The 13151-nt window shown below is 40.1% G+C and overlaps 1 protein-coding gene and 1 pseudogene across 1 annotated transcript; both read right to left on the bottom strand.

The window, feature by feature from the left end:
• Window positions 1-2036: 2036 nt before the first annotated feature.
• Window positions 2037-3693, bottom strand: LOC135738407 (myosin heavy chain, skeletal muscle-like). Its single transcript, XM_065256438.2, has one exon. It carries the CDS (start codon window positions 3574-3576, stop codon window positions 2050-2052), a length of 1527 nt encoding a protein of 508 aa, XP_065112510.1. The 5' UTR covers window positions 3577-3693; the 3' UTR covers window positions 2037-2049.
• A 1145-nt stretch (window positions 3694-4838) lies between these two features.
• On the bottom strand, window positions 4839-10784 carry LOC135738406 (myosin-6 pseudogene; annotated as a pseudogene).
• Between the last annotated feature and the right edge of the window lie 2367 nt (window positions 10785-13151).

Genomic DNA, 13151 nt, shown 5'->3' with positions numbered 1-13151 from the left:
TGTTGTATCTCTCCTCGTGTCTGCAGAACCTGTAAATGTAACATGAGCTTTTATTTTCACAGTTTCTCTGCCAACTGCTTTAGTCAGGCGGAGACTTTTATGCGTTACCTTGCGCTTACTTCCGCGTGTGACGTTTATCTTTCATACGCGGAGACATGCGCACATGGACAAAACCGTGAGAAAGCCGGTTACGGTGTTTACATGCCACGCGAAATCGGCGTAATGAGCAAAAAACTACCTGTGCCGATCGGTTTTTGCTTAAGCCGTTTAGGGGCTTTCCCCGATTAAAGAAAACAGTTTTACGCGTTTACATGACCTCACGTGTTATCAGTTTATTAAGCATAATCGGCGTAAGACTGTGCATGTAAACGCACTCATTGAAAATCTATGTACGGTATAATGTCCATGTCCATAAAGGTAATAAGAACATCATCAAAGTAGTCCATGTGACATCAGTGGGTCAGTTAGAATGTGTTGAAGCATCGAAAATACATTTTGGTCCAAAAATTACAACTTTATTCAGCATTTTCTTCTCTTCCGGGTCTGTTGTGAAGGGCATGCGCGAGGCTAAGGTCACGTGAGTGCAGTGACGCGGCTGACATGTTATCTGGTGCGCCCCAGCTTTTTTTTTGTGTGCCCGTGCTTCGTTTACAGTCTGAGGGAGACACACGCTGTAGTTTTGGAAAAAAAACTTCACAAACATGTCTGAGGATAACACATCATCCGCTTCACAGCAGTCACGTGACTTTAGTTTTGCGTATGCGCTTCACAACTGATGCGGAAGAGAAGACAATGCTGAATAAATTTATTTTTGGACCAAAATGTATGTTGATGTTTTTATTACCTTTCTGGACATGGACAGTATACCATGCATAGATTTTCAATGAAAGGTGATCTTGGACCAAATATAAAACATCTTGAACTGTGTTCCGAAGATAAATGGAGGTCTTACGAGTTTGGAACGACATGAGGGTCATTAATAACATTATTTTCTTTTTTGGGTGAACTATTCCTTTAAGGCAGTAATTCTCAAAGTGTGGTCCGCGGACCACTAGTGGTCCACCAAAAGATGACCTAAACTAGGCAAGTGTTTATACAATCATCACTTATTTAAGTAGATTTTAATGCACTTGCAAAACTGTGATATCAGTTCTTGCATTTCTGTTTTAATACGTAAAAATGGATCGGTTGGCTAAACCACAGAGGAGTCAAAATAAAAGATCAAGCGTCAACTGAAAGCAGCTAAAATCCACAGATCTATTAGTTTTGAAATGAAATAGTTTTTGTTCATGTGTAAAATCCCTGTAATTTAAGTGATTTTGGACATTAAGGGGAAAACATTTTTTCGGTATTTTATTGTTACCATAGTTACAACCATAGACGTCATATACCCACCACCTCAGTTTTAAATTAATGGCTTTTTTGAATGACATTAAGTGGGACCTAGGCTGTTACAGTATGTTTAATTGCATTTTTTTCACACGTGCAGTTTGTTGTTCATATTAACCTGCAACTCATTTCACATTTACTTTATAATTTCTGAACGTAACATTGCATTTGTTTTTAAAAAAATAGTTTTTGACTTGAAACAGTTGCATTTTAAACTTAAACTTAGCTTATCCTTCCTATTTTGTTGTTTTTTGGGGGAGTGTTAGAGTGGGATTCTGTTAGGTGGTCCTCAGAAAAAAATTGGAAGATAAAGTGGTCCTTAGGCTGAAAAAGTTTGAGAAACACTGATTTAAGGTATCTTAGCAAACACTAACCAAGCTGTGGTAGATCAGTTTTGTTCGACATTGCAAAAAGCATTCAAGAATAACACCTCTGTTTGAAAGTATATTTAATATTTAATTTCTATTACAACTTAAAAGCATATGCCAAACTCTAAGCAAATTACAGTGTAATTTTTCATTTAACCTTATCGCAGATAGTTTTGCATGAATTATTTGTCTACAATTTGTCTACAAAGAAATTTCCTGGTATAATGTGTTAGGTTAATCTTCAAATGAGTGAACAAGCAAATCTAGGTCTGCAGGCTCAACTGCTGAGTCATTACTCATCTTGAGATTTCTTTCCAGGCACACCATCTCTGGTTTTAGCACGCAGTTTGTTTACTTGAGATTCTGCGATGTCCGCCCGCTCCTCCGCCTCCTCCAGCTCATGCTGCAATTTACGTAATTTAGCCAAGCTGACATTTGCCTGCTCCTCAGCCTCTTCAGCAGAACGTTTGTAGGCCTTTACCTTCAACTGCAGCTTGTCCACTAAATCCTGAAGTCTTGCCAGGTTCTTGCGGTCCTCCTCGGTCTGATAAGTAAGCTCTTTAATGCGACGCTCATATTTGCGCACACCTTTAATGGACTCTGAACCTCGCTTTTGCTCCGCTTCTAACTCGTTCTCAAGTTCACGGATGCGGCCCTCCATCTTCTGAAGCTGTTTTTTCCCACCCTTCATTGCCAGTTGCTCAGCCTCATCCAGACGGTGCTGTAGGTCCTTGATTGTTTGCTCCATGTTCTTTTTCATCCTTTCTAGGTGTGCGCTTGTGTCCTGTTCCTTCTTTAGCTCCTCGGCCATCATGGCTGCATCTGTGATGGCTTTCTTTGCCTTCTCCTCTGCATTGCGGTTCTCCTGCACCAGCTCCTCCATCTCATTCTGAAGCTGAAGCAGGTCAGATTCTTGTTTCTTTTTTTGGTTGATGAGGCAAGTGTTTTGGGAGTGCAGGAGTTGCACCCTTTCTGTTGCTTCAGTAAGTTCCTGCTCAGCAAGTTTCCGACCCCTCTCGGTTTGTTCCACCACAGCTCTCAGTTCCTCTAGTTCTGCTTGGAGGAGGTTGTTTCTGCGTTCCAACAGGGCACCGTTTTCCTTAAGATCATCATTACTGTGAAGTGTGTCATCCATTTGGAGTTGAGTATCTTTTAAACAAGACTGTACTATCTTTAACTGTTTTTGAGCATCGGCTGCCTGTCTGTTGGCCTGGCTTAGCTGAATTTCCATTTCATTAAGATCTCCTTCCATCTTCTTTTTTACTCTCAGTGCCTCATTACGGCTTCTTGTCTCTGCCTCAAGAGAGGCCTGCAAGGTTTCAATCATACGTTGATAGTTTCTCTTCGCTTGTTCCATTTCCTCATCTTTTTCAGCCATCTTGCGTTCAATGTCTGCCTTTACCTGGTTGAACTCTAACTGAGCTCGTAGGATTTTGCCTTCTTCGTGTTCAACTGAAGCATCAGCTTCTTCCAGTGCAGACTGTAACTCTGCTTTCTCCTGTTCCAACTGTTTCCTTAGTTTTTCCAACTCATGAACAGTCTTTCGTCCTTCACCCACTTGATCTGTTAGGTCTGAGATTTCCTCCTGTAGATTCTTGTTTTCTCTCTTAATGGTTTCAAGGTGATCTAGAGTTTCTTCATAGAAATTTTTTAGCTTAAAGAGCTCAGTACTCAAGCTGCGAGCTTCCTTTTGTGTTCCTTCAAGCTCACATTGTGACTCCTCATACTTTTGTTTCCACTCTGCAATGATTTTGTCAAAGGATCTCTGTTTTTTGTCCAGGGCAGCTGACGCAGCATTAGAGCGTTCAAGGTCTAACATCAGATCTTCAATCTCATTTTGTAGGCGATGTTTAGTTTTTTCAAGAGAAGAACACTTTGCATTCACCGCTTCCACTGCCTCTTCCGCTTCTTGCAGTTTTTGAACAAGTTTTTTCTTTGCCTCTTGCAGTTCCTCCGTTCGCTGAATTCCATCAGTTTCATATCTTGCCCTCCATGTTGCTACCTCTGTATTGGCCTTGGACAATGCTCTTTGGAGCTCAGCTTTTGCTTCTTGTTCCTCCTCGAATTGTTCTCTCAGCAAGTCACAATCATGCCGCACTGACTGTACGGCATGTGCAAGTGCATTCTTTGCTTTAACCTCTTCCTCGAGTTGCCTTTTTAATTTAAAGTAGATTTTAATGCACTTGCAAAACTGTGATATCAGTTCTTGCCTTTCTGTTTTACTACGTAAAAATGGATCGGTTGGCTAAACCACAGAGGAGTCAAAATAAAAGATCAAGCGTCAACTGAAAGCAGCTAAAATCCACAGATCTATTAGTTTTGAAATGAAATAGTTTTTGTTCATGTGTAAAATCCCTGTAATTTAAGTGATTTTGGATATTAAGGGGAAAACATTTTTTCGGTATTTTATTGTTACCATAGTTACAACCATAGACGTCATATACCCACCACCTCAGTTTTAAATTAATGGCTCTTTTGAATGACATTAAGTGGGACCTAGGCTGTTACAGTATGTTTAATTGCATTTTTTTCACACGTGCAGTTTGTTGTTCATATTAAGCTGCAACTCATTTCACATTTACTTTATAATTTCTGAACGTAACATTGCATTTGTTTTTAAAAAAATAGTTTTTGACTTGAAACAGTTGCATATTAAACTTAAACTTAGCTTATCCTTCCTATTTTGTTGTTTTTTGGGGGAGTGTTAGAGTGGGATTCTGTTAGGTGGTCCTCAGAAAAAAATTGGAATATAAAGTGGTCCTTAGGCTGAAAAAGTTTGAGAAACACTGCTTTAAGGTATCTTAGCAAACACTAACCAAGCTGTGGTAGATCAGTTTTGTTCGACATTGCAAAAAGCATTCAAGAATAACACTTCTGTTTGAAAGTATATTTAATATTTAATTTCTATTACAACTTAAAAGCATATGTCAAACTCTAAGCAAATTACAGTGTAATTTTTCATTTAACCTTATCACAGATAGTTTTGCATGAATTATTTGTCTACAAAGAAATTTCCTGGTATAATGTGTTAGGTTAATCTTCAAATGAGTGAACAAGCAAATCTAGGTCTGCAGGCTGAACTGCTGAGTCATTACTCATCTTGAGATTTCTTTCCAGGCACACCATCTCTGGTTTTAGCACGCAGTTTGTTTACTTGAGATTCTGCGATGTCCGCCCGCTCCTCCGCCTCCTCCAGCTCATGCTGCAATTTACGTAATTTAGCCAAGCTGACATTTGCCTGCTCCTCAGCCTCTTCAGCAGAACGTTTGTAGGCCTTTACCTTCAACTGCAGCTTGTCCACTAAATCCTGAAGTCTTGCCAGGTTCTTGCGGTCCTCCTCGGTCTGATAAGTAAGCTCTTTAATGCGACGCTCATATTTGCGCACACCTTTAATGGACTCTGAACCTCGCTTTTGCTCCGCTTCTAACTCGTTCTCAAGTTCACGGATGCGGCCCTCCATCTTCTGAAGCTGTTTTTTCCCACCCTTCATTGCCAGTTGCTCAGCCTCATCCAGACGGTGCTGTAGGTCCTTGATTGTTTGCTCCATGTTCTTTTTCATCCTTTCTAGGTGTGCGCTTGTGTCCTGTTCCTTCTTTAGCTCCTCGGCCATCATGGCTGCATCTGTGATGGCTTTCTTTGCCTTCTCCTCTGCATTGCGGTTCTCCTGCACCAGCTCCTCCATCTCATTCTGAAGCTGAAGCAGGTCAGATTCTTGTTTCTTTTTTTGGTTGATGAGGCAAGTGTTTTGGGAGTGCAGGAGTTGCACCCTTTCTGTTGCTTCAGTAAGTTCCTGCTCAGCAAGTTTGCGACCCCTCTCGGTTTGTTCCACCACAGCTCTCAGTTCCTCTAGTTCTGCTTGGAGGAGGTTGTTTCTGCGTTCCAACAGGGCACCGTTTTCCTTAAGATCATCATTACTGTGAAGTGTGTCATCCATTTGGAGTTGAGTATCTTTTAAACAAGACTGTACTATCTTTAACTGTTTTTGAGCATCGGCTGCCTGTCTGTTAGCCTGGCTTAGCTGAATTTCCATTTCATTAAGATCTCCTTCCATCTTCTTTTTTACTCTCAGTGCCTCGTTACGGCTTCTTGTCTCTGCCTCAAGAGAGGCCTGCAAGGTTTCAATCATACGTTGATAGTTTCTCTTCGCTTGTTCCATTTCCTCATCTTTTTCAGCCATCTTGCGTTCAATGTCTGCCTTTACCTGGTTGAACTCTAACTGAGCTCGTAGGATTTTGCCTTCTTCGTGTTCAACTGAAGCATCAGCTTCTTCCAGTGCAGACTGTAACTCTGCTTTCTCCTGTTCCAACTGTTTCCTTAGTTTTTCCAACTCATGAACAGTCTTTCGTCCTTCACCCACTTGATCTGTTAGGTCTGAGATTTCCTCCTGTAGATTCTTGTTTTCTCTCTTAATGGTTTCAAGGTGATCTAGAGTTTCTTCATAGAAATTTTTTAGCTTAAAGAGCTCAGTACTCAAGCTGCGAGCTTCCTTTTGTGTTCCTTCAAGCTCACATTGTGACTCCTCATACTTTTGTTTCCACTCTGCAATGATTTTGTCAAAGGATCTCTGTTTTTTGTCCAGGGCAGCTGACGCAGCATTAGAGCGTTCAAGGTCTAACATCAGATCTTCAATCTCATTTTGTAGGCGATGTTTAGTTTTTTCAAGAGAAGAACACTTTGCATTCACCGCTTCCACTGCCTCTTCCGCTTCTTGCAGTTTTTGAACAAGTTTTTTCTTTGCCTCTTCCAGTTCCTCCGTTCGCTGAATTCCATCAGTTTCATATCTTGCCCTCCATGTTGCTACCTCTGTATTGGCCTTGGACAATGCTCTTTGGAGCTCAGCTTTTGCTTCTTGTTCCTCCTCGAATTGTTCTCTCAGCAAGTCACAATCATGCCGCGCTGACTGTACGGCATGTGCAAGTGCATTCTTTGCTTTAACCTCTTCCTCGAGTTGCCTTTTTAGGTCCTCGAGTTGCTGTGTGTACGAGTTTTTTCCTCGTGTGAGCTGAGAAATCAAACACTCCTTCTCCTCCATTTGTCGTCCAAATTCTCCATTTTCAGTCAGCAGTTTGGCTTTCTGGGTAGACAGATCGTGTAGAACTCTTTGGGCTTCTTCAGCTTTTGACCTATGCTCATTCATCTGGTCTTCCAATGTGCGGCACATTTTTTCAAGATTGACTTTTGCCTTCACGACACTCTCCATGTTTGAGGAAAAGTCATCCAGTTCCAACTTTAATTCAGCTTTCTCCTTCTCTAACTTTTGTTTGACCCTTTGCAAATTATCAATCTGTTCTCCTAGTTCAGCCACACTGTCTGCATGCTTCTTCCGAAGAGTGGCAGTTGTGGTCTCGTGCTGACGGGTCGATTCCTCAAGGTCCCTACGTAACTTCTGAAACTCAGACTCCCTTTTTTTATTGAGCTCCACTTGAGTAGATGTGGCTCCACCTGCCTCCTCCAGTCGCTCACTGATGTCTTCCAGTTCCCGAGAAAGATCAGATCGCTGTTTCTCAACTTTTGCACAGGCTGCACGCTCAGCTTCCAGTTCTTCCTCCAGTTCCTCAATTCTAGCTTGATTTTCCTTGAACTTTTTCTGAAGCTGCACCGAGGAACTTTGCTCATCTTCAATTTTTACATTGAGCTGATTTATTTCAAAGTCTTTCTTTTTGAGTTTTTCTTCTAGTTGCTGTTTGTCATTTTCTAAATCCATTACATTTTCTTGAGTCAGTTTTAGATCTCCTTCCAGTTTTCTCTTGCTACGTTCTTGGTCCATCCTTACTTTTTTCTCTTGTTCCAGTGAGCCCTCAAGATCATCCACCTGTTGCTCAAGCTTAACTTTAGCTTTTGTCAGTGTATTTACTTTGTCCTCCTCACACTGCAGGTCATCCAGTGTCTGCTGGTGAGCCTCTTGAAGAGCTTTTTTCTCCTTGGTTAGTTTCATTATGTTTTCATCGAGAGATGCCATTTCCTCAGTGAGATTTTTCACTTTGTTCTCCGTAGCATGCTTTTCCTTTTCAACCTTGGCCAGTGTCAGCTCAAGATCATCTATATCTTTCTTGAGTTCAGAACATTCATCTTCTAACTTACGTTTTTTGGCTGTGAGATCTGCATTGATCTCTTCCTCATCCTCTATGCGTTCTGACAGCTCTTTGACTTTAGCTTCCAGCTGGATCTTGCTTTTTATGAGTTGTTCACATCTCTCCTCAGCATCAGTTAAAGTGTCTTGCTCTGATTGCACCTGAAGTACCAAATCATTCTTCTCTTGGAGAAGAGTGACCATCTTCTCTTCTAACTCTTTTCGTCTGGCCTCAGATTTTTCCAAAGCTTCTTTTAGTTTATTGAATTCATCCTTCATGTTTGCCATCTCTTTTTCAGACTCAGCACTCCTTAACAGAGGTTTAATCTTAAAGAACAGTTTCATCCATGGCCAATTTTTCACCCCAAGGAAAGAACGAAGGTTCCACTGGATGACCATGAGGGCATCTCTGCGTTCTACCAGTTTCTGAAACTCTACTCTCATAAGCAAGCCACGAGCATAAGCTTGGATCCTAGTGAGAATGCGAGCAAGTTGGTCATCACGCATCTCCTCCAGTGTGCCCAGCAGGCCAGCTTTAAAAAAGACTTTAGTGTGTCCAAATTTGTATTGGGTGTGGTCAATATCCAGTGACCCTAACAGCTTCTCAGCACTCTTCTTGTTCTCAATGAACTGTCCTTCCGGGATGGCAGATGCATTTAAGATCCTGTATCTCTGTTTGAAATCACCATAGAGTATCCTGTTTGGAAAACCTTTCCTGCAAATCCTGATACCCTCTAGTACACCATTGCAGCGAAGCTGGTGCATAACAAGGCAGTTGTCCATGATTCCAGGAGTCTTGATCTCGTTTGGAATCAAACAGCGGACAAAGTGTGGGTGTGTGGTTTTCAGATTGGTCATTAATTTGTTAAGATTTTCTCTGTGGAGGGCAGACACTGTTTGAAAAGATGACCCCTTTTTCTTGGCTCCTTTCCCACCTGACTTTTCAGCCCCATCTGTTGCTGCATACTGTGAAAAGAGAGTGCTTAACAGCTTTAAAGAGGATTTTTGAAAGAGCCCAACAACTGTTTCATTCAGTGGGTCTTTGTTTTTCACAAGCCAGCCGGTAATATTGTAATCTACAATTCCTGCATAGTGGCATAAAGCAAAGTGTGCCTCTGCCTTCCCTTTCACCACACGTGGCTTCTGGAAGATGTTGGTCTTGCCCAGGTGGTTGTCATATAACTTTGATTTGAAAGTCTGATCACTGGCCTTTGGAAACATGCACTCTTCCTCCAAAATGGACATGATACCCAGAGGTTTCTCAATCAAATCAATGCAAGATTGCAGGTCCATCCCAAAGTCAATAAACTCCCAGTCAATTCCCTCCTTTTTATACTCCTCTTGCTCCAGCACAAACATGTGGTGGTTGAAAAACTGTTGCAGCTTTTCATTGGTAAAATTGATGCAGAGTTGCTCAAACGTGTTTAAATCAAAGATCTCAAAGCCAGCGATATCTAGCACACCGATGAAATGTTGCCGATGTTGCTTGGTGTCAAGGGACTGGTTGATTCTCACCACCATCCAGTTGAACATTTTCTCGTACACTGACTTTGCCAGTGCACCGATTGAGTAATACACTTGGTCCACACTCTGTCCTTTGGTGACATACTCATTGCCCACTTTGACCCTTGGATGGCAGAGTCCTTTCAGCAGATCAGCTGAGTTCAGCCCCATTAGATAAGCTGCCTTATCTGCAGATTCTGAACCATCAGCCTCTGCCTGCTCTTCACGCTGTTTCTGTTTAAATTTCATGTTGCCATAGTGCATGATAGCACCTGTCAGTTTGTAGACTCCCATCTTTTCTTCTGATGTAAAGCCAAGAACATCAAAAGCCTGGTCAGTTGCAATCAGCTCCTCGCTATCATTGATAGACTGAACAGTTACTTCTCCTTGGGAGATGTAAGAATAGTCATATGGATTGTTGGTTATCAGCAGCATGTCCAGTAGTTCAGGCTTTTCATTAGACAATATCTGGTAAAAGATATGGTAATTCCTCTCAGCTTTCAGCTGGAAGGTCACACGAGACTTTTCTAGCAAGTACGTTTCGATATCAGCGGAAGAGAGTTTACCACTTGTTCCAAAATGAATGCGGATGAATTTTCCAAAACGAGACGAGTTGTCATTTCTCACAGTTTTGGCATTTCCGAAAGCTTCAAGTGCAGGGTTAGCCTGAATAATTTGATCCTCCAGGGTTCCCTTGCTAGGGTCTCTCTTTCCAGTACCTCCAGCAGAAATGCTTGCGAAATATTGGATGACTCTCTTGGTGTTAACGGTCTTTCCAGCACCGGATTCTCCAGTGATAAGGACAGACTGGTTCTCCCGATCAGTTAGCATGTACTGATAAGCATTGTCTGAGATTGAGAAGATATGAGGAGGAGCCTCAGTCCTCTTCTTACCTCTGTAGGCAGAGACCACCTCTGAATCGTACACCGGTAACCACTTGTACGGGTTGACGGTTACGCAGAACAGCCCTGAGTAGGTGTAGATCATCCAGGCTGCGTAACGCTCTTTGAGGTTGAACAGCACTGCAGGCTCATGAAGAAAAGTGAGCATGGCCATGTCTTCGATTTTATCGAATTTAGGTGGGTTCTGGGGGTGAACATCTGAATCCTTGACGGTCACCGTTCTCCCATCCTCGGTTTTCACAGTGACCTTTCCATTGTCCTTGCTAACGATCAGCCCCTTCACAAATTCCACTTTTTCATCCACAACAAAGCATTGCGTTTTGATGTCAAAGGGTCTTGTTTGAGCTTCGAGACGCTCTTTATCAGACTTTCTCAGGAAGGGAGCGGCCTTACCGAACTCTGCCATCATAGCATCGCCCATAGTGACTGCTTGAGTTTTCCAGGCACAGTAAGAATTGATTAACAAGTTTTGACGTAGGAAGCTTTAGAGAACACAAACCACTAGTGCTTGGCTTTTATAGAGGGTTAGAAAACCCAAATAAGGAGGCAAAGGAAAGAATACAGGACGAGCAAAAAAAGAACATAGGTTGTTATCAAGAGTTTAAAGTGGTGTGAGGTTAGCAATGAGACCTTTAGGTGTTGTGTCCTTATATAGACAAGTGACACCTTCCAGACTGCTATGTACTGCCCATCCTTTGGAAATATTAGATAAGCCAACCTGAGCAAGTTTTTAAGGTCAGTATTATATTTTCAATAAACGTATAATAAACTATACCATGTGCTACATTAGTTTAACACTTTAAAACCTGTTTAAAACCTGCAATGGTGCATAATTTCTTTGTTTAAACATTAGTTTTACTACATGTTAGAAAAACCTTTTGACACACCGCATTATTAGAAATTGTGCTCACTGATTTACAATAGTACATATATTTATGTGAATCTTATGTGAAATGCTAAACAAATCACTACTGAGATGCACTCAAATATTTCTTTAATCTTCCTCTGTCTGCATAGCAGTGACTTTATCAAGGTCTTCTGATAGACACAGCAGACGCCTCTGTGAAGGACGTTTCAAAGCAAAGCATCTCCACTCAACAACACGCATAGCTCTTGAAATAGCACAAGTATGAAGATAAATCTGTTCTGTTATCTGACTCTGTATATTCACTCGAGCTCAGCTCATTCATTAAAAGCTATTCTTTTGTAATCTGCTGCATTGCAGTGTTCCTAACAAGTGATGGAAGCAAAGCTATTTTACATTTAAGAAACTACTGGGTTCCAGTTTCTAAATGTTTAGTGTCAGCTCGATAAGGTTCTCAATTCAGAGAATTCAATTAGCAGTGCTGTTGTGGGTTCAATTCTCAGAGAGATACCTTAAATACCTCAGAGAAAGCTGTCTGCCAAATGCATTAATGTGACCCTGGAGCACAAAACCAGTAACAGGATTATATTTCAACAGCCAACCGTACATTGTATAGGTAAAAATAATTATATTTTCTTATGCCAAAAATCATTGGGATATTACGTAAAGATCATGTTCCGTGAAGATATTTTGTAAATTTCCTAACGCATACATATATTAACATTTTTATATGTGTTGCTATGGACAACTTTGAAGGCGGTTTTCCTCAATATTTAGATTTTTTTGCACCCTCAGATTCTAGATCTGCCAAATATTGAACTATCCTAACAAACCATACATCAAATGAAAGCTTATTTATTCAATATTATTATATAAATCTTACAGATTATGTATAAATGTCAATTAAAAATTACCCTTATGACCCCATACAAAAATATATTTTCATATAGAATTTAAAAATATACAAAAAATGGTCAAACTATATATTTGCTGAAATATATTTTGAAATATACTGATTTTATATTTATTCAATATTATTATATAAATCTTACAGATTATGTATAAATGTCAATTAAAAATTACCCTTATGACCCCATACAAAAATATATTTTCATATAGAATTTAAAAATATACAAAGAATGGTCAAACTATATATTTGCTGAAATATATTTTGAAATATATTGATTTTATATTTATTCAATATTATTATATAAATCTTACAGATTATGTATAAATGTCAATTAAAAATTACCCTTATGACCCCATACAAAAATATATTTTCATTTAGAATTTCAAAATATACAAAAAAATGGCCAAACAATCTATTTGCTATATTTTGAAATATGTTTACCAAAAATACATTTTTTGATTATATTCGATATAGAAATATAGAAGCTTATATATTCAAGTTGCGTTGGAAGAAAAACTTTACAAATGTTACAAGCCTGTTAAAGGAATAGTCTACTCATTTTCAATATTAAAATATGTTATTACCTTAACTAAGAACTGTTGAATCATCCCTCTATCATCTGTGTGTGTGCACGTAAGCGCTGGAGCGCGCTGCGACGCTACGATAGCATTTAGCTTAGCCCCATTCATTCAATGGTACCATTTAGAGATAAAGTTAGAAGTGACCAAACACATCAACGTTTTTCCTATTTAAGACGAGTAGTTATACGAGCAAGTTTGGTGGTACAAAATAAAACATAGCGCTTTTCTAAGCGGATTTAAAAGAGTAACTATATTTTATGGCGTAATAGCACTTTTGGGAGTACTTCGACTTGGCGCAGTAACACCCTACCACCAAACTTGCTCGTATAACTACTCGTCTTAAATAGGAAAAACGTTGATGTGTTTGGTCACTTCTAACTTTATCTCTAAATGGTACCATTGAATGAATGGGGCTAAGCTAAATGCTATCGTAGCGTCGCAGCGCGCTCCAGCGCTTACGTGCACACACACAGATGATAGAGGGATGATTCAACAGTTCTTAGTTAAGGTAATAACATATTTTAATATTGAAAATGAGTAGACTATTCCTTTAAAGTAAAAAA

This window comes from Paramisgurnus dabryanus, chromosome 12, assembly GCF_030506205.2.
Source record: "Paramisgurnus dabryanus chromosome 12, PD_genome_1.1, whole genome shotgun sequence".
Taxonomy (NCBI): Eukaryota; Metazoa; Chordata; class Actinopteri; order Cypriniformes; family Cobitidae; genus Paramisgurnus; species Paramisgurnus dabryanus.
The sequence above is the reverse complement of the archived record's forward strand: the minus strand, read 5'-3'. Positions and strand labels throughout refer to the sequence as shown.

Coding starts and splice junctions, on each gene's coding strand:
- LOC135738407 (XM_065256438.2), bottom strand. CDS start 3,576: ATGTTAGACCTTGAACGCTCTAATGCTGCGTCAGCTGCCCTGGACAAA.